Genomic DNA, 18,066 nt, shown 5'->3' with positions numbered 1-18,066 from the left:
AGTCGACTACACATACCCGTTCGCATACAACAACTATCAGTAAAAAAAAATTCAAATGTTGGGGCTAATTTATGAATGTAATTAACATTTTTGATGATGTATAATATCAGAGTTCAGAACCATACAAAAGATATCCGTAATTCATGGTCGGCAAACTTATACTATGTTTATATACAGCATACCGCATCTTTTTTTTTATATATTGGATACACACTCATTTGATAGTTATTCAATTTTCTTTGTATGTAGCTTGACTGATGCTCTGCTCTTGAGAGATAACAAGCATTTGTTGTGTAAATTACAGCGATCTTATTGGCTTCTGTTCACATGTGCCTGTCAAATATTGCAATATTGTGGCAATGATTAAGCATTCTGATCAAAGAGTAACAGAAAGCAGAAATTAATCCCTCTTCGGAGCCTTGAACGCGCTATAAACAATTACATTCAACTCATTATCGCAACATGCAATGGCAAATGATGAAATACATGAAAGAACATTGTGAAAAGGTAAATTATTTTCTTTATAAAGAGAAATCTAGCGCATGAGTAAAGCAAATGATCCTAAATGGCCTATATACAGTACACACATTATTATAAAGCTCTGCACAAGTATCTATCAATAGTACTGAATAAATCATACCTGTAACGGCTTCAGGAAAGTCTGTATACTTCATTGCAAGAGATATAGACCAACAAGCCAACATGAAATGGAATTAATTGGACTACAAAAGTGAGGTACAGAAATTAAAATCACTTGTAAGCATATTCTGACATATTCCCGACTACAAAATTTAGGCCTGTAGATAGCTATGAAAAATATGGTATAGTGAATGGTAATAATAACAATAAGGGAAAGAAAAAAACAAAGTTTTTAGCATTGCAAAGGATTTTTTTTTAACACACAGGACATATGGGAAACTATGACCATTGTCAATGCAGTAGTTAACATTTGAAAGCCAATAAGAGTCAAAATGCAATTGCTGATAGTTTTTTACTTGTCTTCATTAAAAATTAAAAAAAACCCTAATGAATAGCGATGTCAGGGTATGTATTGAAACTTCTGATGGCAATTTTGACATTAGCCCTTGTTTATGTTTTCCATGCTGCTGGCTAACTATCATCAGAATATTAACTAATTTTTTATTTAAGAAATGACAAAGGCCATTCCCTCCAAACTATAAAACATTTTTTCTACTCCTTACAGTATATCATTGTCCAAATCAAGTTCTGCGTAAATGATATAATGTTGTGTTGAATCCAACACGTATTTGTTTGTACATTTCATGCATGTACACAGGAATGTCGGCATATCAACTTTTTAAATCCAACCAACCATAGTTAAATAAACAACCAATCAAAAGTATACACAAAATTTGAAAGATTATTTCTCTATATACTTCTGCAAGTACTGATGGATATGTAATAAGCTTGAGTATGGGAGAAACTATACATCAGGCTATCTCCAATTTTGAGCAAGAAATTCCGCTGGGTACAGAGCTCTCTAGATTTACTAACGCATTTCAAATTATCATGGTTCTGTGAGTATACAGTCTATGTTCCTTTTTTTTTTCTTCATTTCATTAAAAAAATATCACTTTATCTTCTTTTTACTCAACAGATTTTCTATTTTACACACATGTTAAATCACATACCATTAAAGGTAAAGTCCACCCCAGAATAAACAGAGAAAAATCAAACTGGCATAATGCTGAAAACCTCATCAAAATCGGATGTAAAATAAGAAAGTTATGGCATTTTAAAGTGTCACTTATTTTTCCCAAAACAGTTCTATGCTCACCTCAGTGATATGCAAATGAGAGAGTTGATGATGTCACTCACTCACTATTTCTTTTGTTTTTATTGTTTGAATTATACAATATTTCAATTTTTACGGATATGACAATTATGACCATCTTGTTTGAACCACAAAATGTTATAACAATCAAATCCCACATGTTAAGGGAGGAATGAAACTTTGCTCACATGACATTGAGGAGAAAATTCAAATATTTCATATAATAAAATACAAAAGAAATAGTGAGTGGGTGATGTCATCGGTCCCCTCATTTGCATACTGACCAGGATGTGCATATAACTGTTTGGTGAAATTTAGCAAAACTTTAAAATGTCATAACTTTCTTATTTTACATCCAATTTTGATGAAATTTTCAGTGTTATTCTTGTTTGATTTTTCTCTTTCTAATGAAATCATATGTTTGTTGGGGTGGACTTGTCCTTTAACATTACATTTAAACAGTCCCAATATCAACCTTGACAATTTCTCTCATACATATCTGACAAATAAACCATAACACTTATTTGCAGCATAGTTCATTTTAAACACACAATGGACCCATGGCAATAAAACCACAGATAAAATATCCAAAGAAATCACCTCTTTGCAATGTACATCTCAAATATCGGTTGTGAATTATCATGCCAGTTAAGATTGTCATTTCTCTATAAGCAAACAATCTTTTATGAGACGTTTTACATACATGTACACTTGCACACTGCACTTCACCTGTATGACACCAGTACCGGACGCAAAAAAACGTAACAGACGCCCTATTACAACTAGTAATATTACATTGATGCCTCATGTGTTACAATAACATAATTTCCATCTTGAATCAACACAATCAGAAAAATGAGACTGGACCTACTGTTCGTGCTCTTTTAGCGCTAACAATGTTTCATGCGGTCGGTACAGATGGTGACCTGTACTGTTACGGTGTTCCTTCTAATCGCTTCGCTCCAAATTCCATACACTAATCGAATGGCCAACTTCAACCTTGGGTTTAACACTATACCTAGCTAACATAAACCCTATTGCAACCCTAACCCTAACCGTACGTATTAGACGAAATAAAGCCCGGAACAATTATCGCAGGAGCAATGTCATGTCACCGTTTAGGAAGGGTTTTCAAGAAGATGGTGGTTCAAGAAGGAGTGGGCAATCAAAGACGTGGAAGAAGTAGGGGAAGAGGAGAGTAGGTGGGTTGAAAGAGAGGATGTACAGAAACAGATCAGAACCTGATTTATCTTTAAAGTTATTGCACTTTTGTACTTTCACAGCAAGTCTCTTGCCTTGTATTTTGAAGTAAGCAATTTGTCTATACCCAAAGCGTTTGATACATTGCATGCCCACGGACGATGGGGCTGTGCTCGCACTGGGGTTTGGAACGATATCATTTCTGATCATATTAATCACGTACATTCAGAAGCACCGTTTTACAGTACCATTCCTAATAAAGAATGTATAGTTCATGATGCTCCCCCCCCCCCCTCCTCAAATTCATATTTAGGTTAGAAAAAAAAATCCAATGAGTACTGGATATAGGAAGCTAAGACTAGCTACAATTAAAATACCAAACAAGCCCTATCCCTCTTTGTATGTGGAAAAGTCCTTTGGATGTGAAATCAATGATAATAATTTATTTCACTTTGATAAGTACATGTATATACATCATCAATTACATTCATTGCGTTGATTTTAAACTTGTAAAAAGATAATAAGAATTCTAAAAAGTACAGCATACATGTATGTCTAGCTAATTCCAAAAATATACATAAGGAGAAAAATGGAAGTAAGAATAACTTTGGCAGAAATCTCTAATTTACAGTTTGAAATGATAAAACTTAAGCTGATGCATTCTTTCTCTTCATCTCCATTCAACTTTCTTTAATTGCAATATTTTAACTTTATCATTTCTTCCTCTATCTTTTTAATTTTTCATCAATATTTCACCCTTTCTCTCTATCTGATGTATCATTCATAACCACACCCTTTACTATCATTCCTAGATAAGAGTTGGAAGAATTTGCAAAGACGTTTACATTTTTATAAATAATAAATAATAATAAATAACATAGGATTTGTACAGCGCACGTATCCACCTTGCTAGGTGCTCAAGGCGCTCCTATATTATTATTATCCCGGCTAAGCTAGTCTACCAATTCCGGTGCGCACAGCTTTTTTAGGAATTACTTCCTGCCAGTACCCATTTACCTCACCTGGGTTGAGTGCAGCACAATGTGGGTAAATTTCTTGCTGAAGGAAAACACACTATGGCTTGGAATCGAACCCATGTCCTTCAGATTGAAAGACGAGGGTCTTAACCACTAGACCACGACGCCCCCACACACCAAATTTTAAAACCAAATTGCCTACAATTTTAAAAATAAATTACTTTTATTGTTACTAGACAACCCAGAATCTGAATGTTTCTATTCTTATTCAAAAGATAAATATTAAAAATTTCTTTAAAAAAAAATTCTGTCTAATATAATTTCCATTCTTTTGGAAAATCTGATGCCAGGGGAATTCCATAATTTGTGTTATATCGCTCTGTATATATGCTAGATTCTTCTTAAGTGCAGCTTTAAATTTAGAAGAAAAAAATTGTATGCTCCAAAAATTAGCCAAAATTTGGTAGAGCCTTGGAACTATTGTCAGTCATTGTTTGACAGAGATGTGAATCTGTTGCAAAAATGTCAAACTTTTTAAACGTTTTAAATTCGTCTTTCAAACTCAAAATGAGCTATTGCCAAAGGTTCAAAAATTTTGGTGATCTTTTGGAGCATTATATGCAAACGTTGAACTTTGCTATTTTGTGGTATGCGCATCTTTAACCAATTTTTGCACGCCCCAAGTAAACAATACTTCAGACTTGCAACCAAATCACTACTTGACAAAATATCATCAAGTTGTCAGTGAAAATATATCCTTGAAAAGAGTAAAAAGTACAATTATTTGCACAAATGTTTCTCATTCATTTCACTGTCTATTCAAGCTAGGGAATATAGAAAAATAATAATTAAAATCACAAAAATTTCACTTGACAACAGCAGGAAAATTAATACACATGAATAAAACCTTATAATTGGCAAAAATCATAATAAAATTTCTGTCCACTTGAAATTACACATGTAATTTGAACAATGGCTTGTAAGTCCCAGATTATGTGTTCAGATTTCAAAAAAATATAATGCTGTTGAATCTGCTTAAATGAATATCAGATTTCATACATATCTTCTGAAAATTTCTGTCAATTTCAAAAGCAAATCAATCCAAAAATATAATTCTATTTTGAAACAAAGTCTTTACATAATCCCTATTCCCTGCACAATAATTCATATCAATTGAAGAGGAAACCTCATTTGGCAACAAACCACTTCATTACATTTCCTTACAGTTTGCTTTGCGAGAAAAGTGATACTTATAAAAACCTAACGCAGTCATCATTCAAAATCTATAAAATCATCTTCAAGTATTTCAATGGCAATACATTTCAATTTCAATCTACAAATATTGACACATACTATACAGGATAAATTAGGCACTAGAAATAAAGATATATCTCTTAATAAAAGACTCTAATCTCAAGATGTCAGTCATATCAATCAAAATGCAGTAAGTACATAATATGAAAGTCAATCTGGATATTGAATTTCTCTGAATAATTAAGTCTACACAAAAATGAGATCTTTTTTTAAATGAACATAGCAAAGTAAAATACAAAATAGTGTTTTATGACATCACTCATGTAGATAGCTTATAAAATAAAAACATATGAAAGTTTGTACAATGAAGTTGAAAAGAAGATGTGTGGGCATTCAAATATATCATGATTAAAAAAATTTGAGAAAAAAATAATTTCACGAAGCCAGTCATATCATATTGTTATCCTTTCATGAGGAAAAGAATTGCTGGAAGAAAGCCCTAATTATGTTTTTTAAAATAATATTAAAAATCATCTATTTCAATTTCCATCTACAGTTATTAAAAAGACATGGCATTGAGAGAATTTGTCTGACATGTTGAAATACGAGTTCAAATGGAAGGGAATGAATGGTGTTATACCATAGCAGGGTTATCGTACTCTGCATGATGTCGTATGTGTCTAGTGTCATCTAACACACCGACTGATAGGGTATCGTCAGAGGGTATCGCTGCTAGCGGCGCTACCGGTAACTGATGTCTTTGAAGCTCTTCTTCCCTCTCCCGCTGTTCTCTCTCCCGGGCTCTATTCTCCCTATCCCTTTCCCTCTGGTCTCTCTCCCGATCCCTCTGCTCTTTCAGCTCGGCTTTCTTTGGTTTGAGCTGAACGAGGGCCGATGCTAAAGCCAGTCGAGGTTGACCTAAAGGGGGCGCTTCGCCATCGGGCATGGGCAACTGTAGGAACACGGTCATGATGCCAGCTTTGTTGTCGCTGCATGGCTCTAGGGCGGCTAGTACTTGATAATTCTGTGATACAAAAAGAACAATATATAATCAAATATCTCCATTTCCTTTTAAGAACAGTCAAACTTGCTCTAAAGTGGTATATACATTGTATATCTAATTTTAGTGACCACCAGAATAAAAGAACCACCTGTCTATTAAAATGATGAGGTTGGTTGCCACTGAATGATTTTCCCCCTTTGAAACATGTATGAAAGAAACCTGTTCATCAGTGGTGTACAGAAAGGGGCTTAGGGAGACGCTTGCCCCTCCCCCCCAAAACAAAAAATTATAATTATAATAAAAATAGAAATTAATGAATAAAATAACGATCAAGGAAAAAGCAAAGATAGAAGGGGGAAATACGATTTTATTTTCTGAATATTATGTCAAAATCTATCACAAATTTGGATTTTTGTTTTTAAAAAATGTCTTAATTTATGCTCACTCGCTTCGCTCATGTTTTTATAAATTTTGCCTGATACGCCACATCTGGACCCACAAAATGTTTGGCTCATCATGCCAGTGCTGTCTATAAAGACCACTTGCTTTTATATATTTTTTTTACAATCTTTCTTGTGTGCTCTTTATAGACAAGTTTGACATTAATTCACAATCTTCAATGTGTAACATTTGACACAGGTGAAATGAATACATGGTATGGTGTGAATTTCTCACAATGTTACCAATTTGAGGATACAATCATCTTTTTTTAAAGTCAATTCTCAACAGGACTTAATGTAAATAGCAATGAACCAAACAGGTTGCAATATGGGTAGAAAACATTATCCTTTATACTTCTGCAACAATACAGTATTGGATGAACAATTTTATTTTAGGTCATCATGATTTATTGTGCCCAATGGGCAAAAAAATCAAATTCTCTGTTTTTGCCAACTACTTTTAACAAATAATAATACATGTATATAATATGGGATTTGTATAGCGCACGTATCCACCTTGCTAGGTGCTCAAGGCGCTCCTATATTACCCCGGCTAAGCTAGTCTACCGATTCTGGTGCGCACAGCTTTTTGAGGAATTTCTCCCTGCCAGTACCCATTTACCTCACCTGGGTCCAGTGCAGCACAGTGTGGATAAATTTCTTGCTGAAGGAAAACACGCCTTGGCTAGGATTCGAACCCACGACCCTCTGTTTGAAAGGCGAGAGTCAGAACCACTAGACCACAACGCGCCCACGCGTTGACAACCTACCACCTTACTACTTCCTACTACGTTATTGGGAAACTTTAACATTGCTGCGAATGGGGATTTCCAGGGCTCTTTTGAGCTTTTTGGGGGAGAAATTGAACATCCCGAGCCCCCGTGCAACTTCTATCCCTGGTGCCCAACCCCAAAGTTGTTAATGATTCCCACAAAATAGAAAACGAAAAGGTGCGACAGTCAAGCAGAGCATTTCTTGTTTCTTACTTGGCATTCGGCAACTAGATCTGGTGGTGCTGATTTGCTGACCTCCACATTGACCGCTGCAAATGGTCGACTAGCCATTACTGCCATCTCAACCGCTCGTTGCTAAGGAATAGGGGAGGCAAAGTGTGGAGAGATCAAAGAGATGCATCAATTAGAATACCGCATGTCATACTTACAATAATCCTATCTTTAATTATCCTTACCATTCATGAAAATAAATGAATGCAGAAATATGGATTTCTTTCATTTTTCTCAAATATATCAATTTTAATAGCTATAAAATACATAAAATATCTTCTAAACATTCTTTGATTAAATTAAAAGTAAGCATGGCATTAATCATAATCATGATGTAATAATATTAGGCTTGCGACTTTTCATTCCTATTTTTCACTGAATTTAACTTAATTCTATTCCAAATCTTTATGTCAAAGTGCTTACTCACTGATATATAACTCTCTGAATTAAAATTATATATAAACTGACATATGCAAGGATAGCAAATATATTAAAGTCACTTAAGACTCAAAATCTTTTTAAAATATTTGCGAAAATCAAATTTTAACAATATACTAATCAATACAAAAATATTACAGATTTTTATAGATCTAAATGAAATGCAACTTTCAGAAAAAAGATGACTTTGCCATTTAAGCACTAACTGACAAATTTCTGCGATGTAGCAATATGTTCACTTTGGGCATTGCTCTATTTCATCACTACATGTATGTGTTAGTCTAATAAAGGACAATCGAAACACTCTCCAATGTTAAAACAATATATGGTTTAGGCAGTTAGTGAAGTGCATCTAAAGCAGTATTCTAAAGTGAGAAATATTTTGTGCTGTAACAATCTGATGATATAAAGGCATGCAACAAAAGGCAGGTATGGGAATTAGCTACATGTAGATTAATTGATTCAAAGGAAATTAAAGGTATCAAAGCAAAGAGGCAAAATATGAAACACTACTAAAACATATAAAATAATGAAGAAATGAAACAAAATACAAGCATGAAATGGAACATGATACAAGAAACAAAATCAGCAAAAGGAATGTTAGGACAATTCACATTCATGAGCAACAAAATAAAAATAAAAGAGAAGTATACAAGCAATCAAAGTGACCGATTCTTCTTAAAAAGCAAATTTACCTATTTTTGTATCCTCTTCAAACTCAGTTAATCTATTCTTGAATGATTGATAATGTGCATAACCCAAAATTTAACTCATCTCGACCCCCCCCCCCCAACCAAAAAATTAATAAATAAATGAAATCAATAATGATTAAAAAATAATAATAAATCAAATAGAAATACAATGGAAAAAAATGAATAAATGATTTAAACAATGAAAATAAATAAAAATGAAATAAACAATTGAATAACATGTAACAATAAAAAAATCACATGAATAAATGGCTCTCAGAAAACACTGGTTTACTGTCCTCCTGGCAGTGAAGAAACCAAGGTCATTTGTAATAGGTCCATGATTGTACACCCAAAGAAATCTTAAGCAGCTTTATACATGCCACACCATTACGAAACGAAAGTGTGACAATATACCTTAAATTGTCAAGTTAACTAGTTCTTAAAGGGAAAGTTCATCCTGGTGATAAGTCGGGTTTAATATAAGAGGTAAAAAATAGAGAAAATATTGGTGAAGGTCTGATGAAACTCCAAAGAATAACAGTTGTCAATTTTTAAAGTTTTGATTTTGTGACGTCACAGACAAAGCAGCTCCACCGATTGTCGTGTGATATACATATGTAATTTTTTATGAAAATAGACTTTATTTGAGAAGTGGATACATCAGACACATCATTTTGTATCCAATGCAATAATTACTCAGGTTCCAATGAAAAATAGAATTCACATCGCATGATATAAAGGGGAAATGCTCACAAATGACATCACAAATTAAAAATGTGAAAATTCACAGCTCCCTAATTCTTTGATGGATTTTCATCAAACCTTCACCAATATTCCCTATTTTTTCTGGTTATATCTAACCAACTTACCATCAGGGTGAACTCCACCTTTAAGAGTACATGTAAGTGGGATCCAGATTTATATGATGGAAGGGGCATGGGGGGACAGGGGTGCCCTACTCCTTATACATGTTTCCCCAAATGATCACACCACAACATGTCAAAAGGGCCTGCATCTATCTTAAATCATTCCAAGCTTTATCCTCATGAAACAAACATTATTAATTGGACAGGGATAACAGACAACATGATCACACAACTGCAACAGCAATATAACACATAATCATTCATTTTGGACAAATTCTCTCACACACGCACATCATACCTTGTCATCACATAAACAAACAAAATTTATAATAGGCACACATGTACATGTAGAAGTGAAATGAAATTTGAATGTACATGTATCTCAATGTTTGATGACAGTGACAATTGCACAAAAATCTTTGTACTTAAATTCTTTAATGGGTAAGAATAGCAATCTCGTATAAACTTGTCATGTGGTAACATAGGTAAGGTTTACTTTTATATTCATGAATTAAAGGATGAATGTCAAGAATAGCATTTGGTCAAGAACTGAAAATGACAACTTAGTAGGTGAACTTGGTGCATTAAACATTAGCAATCTGCTGTAAAATAAAAAATGATAAAATACCGGTAAGATAAAAATATGAAAAATGTTTTTTTTGCTACAAACAGCAAATGGCTTGTCAGAACAATTCAATTCTAGAGGCTATTTGTCACCATTTGTCATCCGACAAGCTGTTGGATCTGACAACATTCTCTTGATTGGCCGAGAAGGGCTGGGGAACATTGCATGTAAGTTATCAGCACCCCCCCCCCCCCCCCCCGCCCTCTCTCCTGGAGCCCGGGGGGAAGAGGTATTCAAAATGATTTAAGTCTGACTAGAATTTACACTTTTATATTCCTAGCTGTGTGTGCATGACCATACGCAGTATAGGGGGCAGGAGAGCATTTCCTCCTATAAATTTTGAAAACTTATTACTTTTTAATGAAAAATTCCACACAGTTTACCAAAGTTTTGAACAAATTCTTCAATTTTACTTTAAAAATGCGAAATTGCCCCCAAACAAGCTCAGACACTTTGGGTTTTGTTCCCTCCCTTTAGAGTTTCTTCAAAAAATTTTGATGCATCTCCCCCCCCCCAAAAAAAAAAAAATCTGTGTATAGCCATGTGTGTGGTATATAGTGCATCGTCGCAATGATCAAATCATGCTCATTTAATGCATGCTATTGCATATCAATCAATGATATTAGCTGTGAAATATCATGTGTGCATTGGCATTGAAGTAGTGCTTATACTAGTTGTAAGACTCCACAATGGTGAAATCCCCCTTGATTACATCAAACACATAATATAAAAACTAATCATGTCCATGTCCTCTGAAGTAAATGTAGTGTCTACTCCAATGTTGATCTGGATGAATGATGAATAATGTACAATGAATGTCATAAAATTATATACATGTAATATAACTGCATTTATGTTTTGATCAATTTTGATCGAAATTGCCTTTTATACAAATTTGATTGTACTGATTTATTAAAATTGTGATTTACAGAAAAAAAAGAAGAAGAAAAAAAAAAAAAAAGATACCCATTGAGAATGTACATGTTATTTGATAGTTGATGATGCCACTCATTTCAATTTCATATAAGTTATATGTACAGTATAATGCAATGAATATGGGAATGATATTGGAAAATACTAATTTATGAATAAATCTGCAGGTGTTATAAATTTCCTATATGACATTTTTTTAATGACATCTTTAATTTCATGTGGTGACTTCAACTGAGTAAATAATGAAATTGAAAATAAAGTGATAATATTGGAATTAGAAGCTTTCTAGCTGTTGTGACAAAGAGAACTATGTTGGTATACATACATGTATGCCTATTTGAGTTTTATTCATATCAGAATACAAACAGTAAAATATATCACCAATTTCTAATAAAAATTGAAATCTTGCACTATTTTGTCTCACAAGAAATCATCTGTAAACTGAACAGCCAAGTTTAGATCTATGCCACTCTTTGTGTGTATTTAATGCAATATGACCTCATTAATATCGCAAATAATCATTAAAAAAGAGCAAATGTAATGCACATGATTTATAATAATTGGACTCTATTTAAAGCAAGAGAGCAAAAAACAGATGTGCAGGCCTACATATTAATTTAAAGAAATGGGCAAACAAATAAAAATGTGCTGAAGCATCAATCAATTTGACTTCTTTTTTACTATATAGCTGCATGTAATTTAGAGCCTTTGAATATTGGTCTTGCTTTGCAACATCAAGGGTGTAAATAAAACAAAGGAAAACTGTCACTTATCAATACAACAGATTTGCAAACATTCACTTTATCACTATCCAGAAATAGTTCTACGCAGAAAATTGAAAATGCACTTTTTTACAATCATAAATCAATAAATCATTCTTGTTTGCTCCACATCAGTCCCTGACAATCATTCAAATTAATTTGGCTATGTGTAACCAATGTATTCAAAATAAGATTTTTCCATCATAAAATGTAATATTGATTTAAGTTCCCATTCTATGGCCCTATTCTTCTAATTTTGGATAATTGTAAAATATTTGTTCAAAGACAAAGGATCATTTGAAATATTTATAATTAATTTTGAAGTGTAGTTTGGACTCAGTTCTCATGGGAGGGAATTTATTTACCAAATACATTCGGACAATGTGATAGAGGTGATTTATATAATTCACATTAGGGGCTATACTGACACTCTGGTGGTTATATGGATCAAATGGATAAATAATGATCGACCATGTTTGCACTAGGTAACAAGAACTTGGAGGTATATTGTATAATGGAGGTAGAGTTTATATGGGGACAATATGTAATGAGACCTTTAAATGCGAGACAAATATTCATATACATGTAGGAATAAAACATATTATAATGAAACACGTTAGTAGCTTTTATTTTAAAGTGCACTAATTGAATGGTATGTAGAAAGAATGCATTAGTGAGATTAATCATCAATAATATTAGCCGCTATCTCTGTCAAATCTACTGGAATGTTTCCCACCGGAAACCCTACATGTATATATAAAAAAAAAAATTAAAGCCTATTTTTTTTAAAGGTTTTATTTTTCAAATTTTCCAAATGCCGTAAGATTGACTTTGCATGGAGAGGTTTCTTTGGTTAATGTACCCATCTTACTTTTCATTCTTTATCTTTATTATATGAAAAACTTCCATTAAGATAATAGATTAAAAAAACTAATGTCACTCCATTTCTTTTCCTTCCATTTCTTACAATATGCCTGCAATCATTGTATTTTCTCTTTTGGTTCCATATACAACCGGGTTAGGTGACAATTTGGTCTACATTTCAATAAGGACTTTTATCAATCAAAATAAGAATGAGTTATTAAAGTAAAAGCCTACAGTAATTGAATTATGTTTATAAATAATCCTAACAATTGAAAATACGACAGAAAATAAATGAAGATGAGATTAACTATATTAATTCAATGGATGTATATTGATAAACAACATGACTATGAATTAGAGGGTGCATTTATCATCTCTTTTCAGGGGTAGAATCAAAGTTTTAAAACATGTTTCTGGGTAATTTTTGCAGATGATAAACGCAAAGCTGCTTCGAGTCCAGTGGTCAAAGAGACTCTTTTAATCGCACAATTTTGTGCGATCTGTAACGTATTTGAGCCAGAAACATGTATCTGCATAAGAGATAAACACAAGACTATTACAAAGCATGTTGTTGTTTTTTTTACTTCACTCCACGCGTTTGTGGTTTCAGAGAAAATGCGCAATGCAGCTACGCAGTGCCAAGGCCAGTTTTCTGCGTGAGCAATTCATTGATTAACATCACCCTTTGCAAACCATACATGTTTTTGTAAAGGTCTTTGGATATGCACTTAAATAGTGGATAACGATTGTGCTTCGAACAGGAAAAGTTGATAAACGCACCCATAGTGAAATTATACATGTATAGATATCAGATGGGATGAGTGTACCTATGGACCACCCTTACTTGCGTTTAACTTTGAATACTGTAAGCAACGTCTGCTTTAAATGCCACAAGGTATAGCGGGTTTTTGGACAAGAAGAGACTCACCCTAACACGACGATGGCGGTCATAGCGATCCTTTACCTTGAGGCCCGCCAGAAATATGAGGAGGAGAGATAGGAAACAGACAAAGAATGCCACCAGCACAGTCACCCAGTCTAGCAGGGGGTGATACTGGGCTACCTAGGAGGGCCAAAAATAAAGGGGGGACAAGGCAACAAGATACGTTCAGGGATCAGTACTACTACATTGGTCGTGGACACGTTAATACCAACTGTTGTTTGTCCACATTCACAAGGTGTGTATATATGTGGAATAGTCATGACGTTTGGTTCTACACACCTACAAAGAGTGGCAATTAAGGCAGAAATGAAAAATGGACCAATTAATAGACACCTTTGGTACCTATTACACTTATTTTGTATTGACCTTAAAAATGTCCCACTTAATCACTTTCCATGCCAAAGTGTTTAGGATCTGTAAAAAAGAGAATGTGCCTCCTAGTCTGCTGTGCTAACCCTTTACTCAAGGGGTCTGAATATGCAGCCTACAATGCCTTATGTACTGAAAGCCCCCTGGTTCAAGAAATTGAAACGGCAAGTGTTATATACGTGCTAGTCTTTGTGAAAACCCACTTGTTGATCAAAGTTTCAATCAGGGCCTTTGCCTGCACACTATGTACCACCAGTGCCTATACAGTGTGTGTGTGTTTGGTGGGCCGTTAAAAACTTGTAAAAGCTTAGAAAAAGCTCTGTTTCAGAATTATGGCAATGAAGGCAACATGATATTGTCCGAAACAATCTCCTTCTCCCTGAAGAGAACTTCTAGGAGGCATGATGGCTGAGGCAGTAGAGCGGGGGGATCAGATTTTAGTGACCCAGGTGGGTGTTTCATAAAGCTGTTCGTAAGTTAAGAGCGACTTTAAGAACGACTGGTGATCCTTTCTTGTGGGAAATGATATATTCATTGGACATGGTTTAGCGCGTAAGAAAGGATCACCAGTCGTTCTTAAAGTCGCTCTTAACTTACGAACAGCTTTATGAAACGGCCCCCTAGTTGATTCCCACTTGGTGAGCTACATGTAGTGCCCTTTGGTAAATCATTTATCCACATTACCAGGGGGCCGTTTCATAAAGCTGTTCGTAAGTTAAGAGCGACTTTAAGAACGACTGGTGAACCTTTCTTCCGCGCTAAACCATTGCCAATGAATATACCATTTGCCACATGAAAGTATCTCCAGTCATTCTTAAAGTCTCTCTTAACTTACGAACAGCTTAATGAAACACCCACCAGGTCCTTCTTAGAGGACTTCAAATCTTCAGTCTTCTGGTTGCTTGCTTATGAGCTTCTACAATTTCTTAGCAATCAGGTAAAAAGTCTTCACCAGAAGAACTACCGTAAGATTATTCTCGGCAGAGGGTCACCATTTAGAATCTAAATCTAATTTTGAGCTTTCAAAACTTTGAAAGTACGAGATATGGTGTTGTAACAGCCTACCAATATATACATAATTTTGATCTACATGTAGGATACATAACAAATGAGTTTTAATCCTATTCAAAGAGGATTGATTTGATTGATTGATTGATCGATCAATTGATTGAATGATTGATTGATTGATTGATTGATTGATTGATTAATTGATTGATTGATTAATTGATTGATTGGGGAAATAAATGTGTCTTGTAGTTTCATGATAATATGGGCTTCTGTCTTTTGTACATTTATCTGTTTAAGTGAGTGAGATTTGTATTTTTTTTAAAGGATTACTCAAGAAGTATTATATCTGTGCAATGTAATGTTCACATACACTCACAAGCAACACAGGTACACAGAAAATAACACCATTTCCACAACACATTGAAATTGATTTCAAACAAACAAATATAAACTAAACTCCACTGAAACCATTCAAATTCAGTAATAGTCAGGATAAGTTAGGATGGGATAGGGTATTAAAAATACCAAAGGTTAACAACAAAATTACTATTTTATTATTAAGCAACACAAACAAAATTCACAGAGCATGCAACAAAATACACTCAATGAATAATGCACTTTCAAATCCAAGCATCCATACGAAAAAAGGATGGAAATTAAAACCAGAGAAAATAGTTGACTAACATTATAATTGAGAAAAATAAAACAAAATCATATGTTGAGTTTAATAGGCCACTATCTAAAAAGGCAAGGGAGGATTATGGGTAAAGGTCCAGGCACTTTTGGCATGCACAATGGACAACAGGTGGCGTGCCTCATGCAGATGAAAAATCATAAGTTGAAAGAAGCCAGCGGAGGCCAGTCACAAACTGTCTTCTAAATCTCCCTTTGAGAGATGTATATGTATAACCAGGGTGACTGTACGATTCCGACTGCCACCAACACCCTGGCGACGACGACAGTGGCAGGAACGTACCTGTCTGTGTCTGAAAGCATCGCAGCGCTGTTTAAACTTCCAGCCCAGGACAAAGAAGAGCAGGAAGAAGAGAAAACAGCTGAAGAAGACGATTAGGAACTGAAGCAAGGTGAACATCAGTAAAGGATGGATCAAATATACCTGTTGGTGAAACCAACCCCACAGCAAGAAGGTAAAAAAAAGACGGGAGGAAAATGGATGAAAAAAATAATAAAGATTGTTTGCAATCTGTAGATCAAATATACCTGTTGGTGAAACCAACCCCACAGCAAAAAGTTCAAAAAGCTGGGAGGAAAATGGATGAATTTTTTTAGCTTGTTTGCAATCTATGGATCAGATATATCTGTTCTTGAGACTAACCCCCGAGCAAAAGCTCAAAAAGATGGGAGGAAAATGGATTTAAAAAATAGAGTTTGTTTTCAATCTACAGATCAACTACATGTATACCAGTTAATGAAACCCAACAGCAAAAAGGCAAAAAAAAAGAAAAGATTTTTCAATCTATAGAGAAGATACACCTTTAATGCTGGTTAAAAGACATATACCTAAAGAGCAAGGGAAATGATGGATAAATGCCTGTTTGCAATTAAAAATTATATGCAAATTGACCCTTCATTTACTAAACCTACGAGCAAACAGAATTAAAAGTTTAGTGTAGAAGATTTAGAAGTGGAAATTAACTTTAAAAAATAACATATTTTAAATCTATGCCTCTAATATCATTTCGTGTTCTGAAGAATAGTGGGAAAATAGGGAAGCTGGCGGCATGAATTTTAAGAGCTGCAACCTTTTCTGTATAAACCAATAAACAAACCTGTAGATATACACATATAAATGAAGGAAAATGTGTTTGAAAATTACCCGCACAACTACATAAAAGCTTGTTTTAAGTCATAACCTGCTATGCCTTTGCAAAATTAATTCTAATGAAACATTGAAGGTTTACATGTACTATCTCTTTAAACCGTGAAGATTGTTTTCTTGTATTTTCTAGCTATCAGGTAAGAAACCCTAAGATAGGAAATGATTTTGCAACTGAGTTTTTTCATGAGGAAAAAAGGATCTCCTTTAGAAAAAAAAGATACCTCAAGCACAACCTTTCGTAGAAAGGAAAGATCATACGATCTTGTCCTTGTTAAAATTTGAAATGCGTTTTGGGAAAAGAAAAACTAAGGCTGCTTTTCAAGCTAAATCCACATAAGTGCCTTGCCACTGCTATGAATAGAAAGTGAATTACACAGAAGGGCAAGTGCTGCTGATGATAATAGTACAATACATTACATTATCTGCAATAGAAAATAGACATCAACCAAGTTAGTGGATACAGGAAAATGAAGAAAAAAAAACACCAACAACCACACCAGATTGACGGATGTTTGGGTGCATTGGATTATATGAGAATGTGCATAGAACACTATGATTAGTTTTGAGAGGCAAAATGTGAGACTGGTCAAATTGAAAACCTTGAAATAAAGAAAGATCCACATCTTGGATGAGGTCGTTTCCCGACGTCTTACCTGGCGTTCACGACGTGTTATCAAACAAGTCTGTAAACGAACACCCACAAAAAATAGGAGCAACGTTACAATGAAGGCACCCAGTGCCGCTGCTATGTAATGAAGAAGCTCCGGCTGTACATCCACATATAAAACCTGACAGGTTTATAGCGATACGCATGGGAGGGAAATGATGGAAAAGGCAAAAAAATACAAATCATAATTCTATTCGTTCATGTCAATAGGTTATGGGGGCAAAACTTTTGTATATTCACACCATGCAGTTGATTAGACTGTGCTGTATAATCAAGTTGAGTGATAAACTCTACAGAGTTAGTATAGTCAGGTTGATATGATCGTCAATGCAATATTGTGCAGGAAAGCATTCCATCCGGATCTCTGAGGAGAGTGACGTCATGCTA

At 34.4% G+C, this 18,066-nt stretch overlaps 1 protein-coding gene across 1 annotated transcript in view; it reads right to left on the bottom strand.

The window, feature by feature from the left end:
• Positions 1-3,408: 3,408 nt before the first annotated feature.
• LOC129272532 (attractin-like protein 1) overlaps positions 3,409-18,066 on the bottom strand; it is a 60,090-nt gene continuing 45,432 nt past the window's right edge. Inside the window, exons 18-21 of the mRNA XM_064107897.1 lie at positions 17,666-17,800; positions 13,781-13,915; positions 7,656-7,757; positions 3,409-6,250 (exon numbers count right to left, since the gene is read on the bottom strand). Coding sequence (XP_063963967.1) covers positions 5,861-6,250; positions 7,656-7,757; positions 13,781-13,915; positions 17,666-17,800 — 762 coding nt within the window. The 3' untranslated portion in view covers positions 3,409-5,860. The remainder of the gene's footprint in view (positions 6,251-7,655; positions 7,758-13,780; positions 13,916-17,665; positions 17,801-18,066) is intronic.

This window comes from Lytechinus pictus, chromosome 12 (genome assembly GCF_037042905.1).
Source record: "Lytechinus pictus isolate F3 Inbred chromosome 12, Lp3.0, whole genome shotgun sequence".
NCBI lineage: Eukaryota > Metazoa > Echinodermata > Echinoidea > Temnopleuroida > Toxopneustidae > Lytechinus > Lytechinus pictus.
The sequence above is the reverse complement of the archived record's forward strand: the minus strand, read 5'-3'. Positions and strand labels throughout refer to the sequence as shown.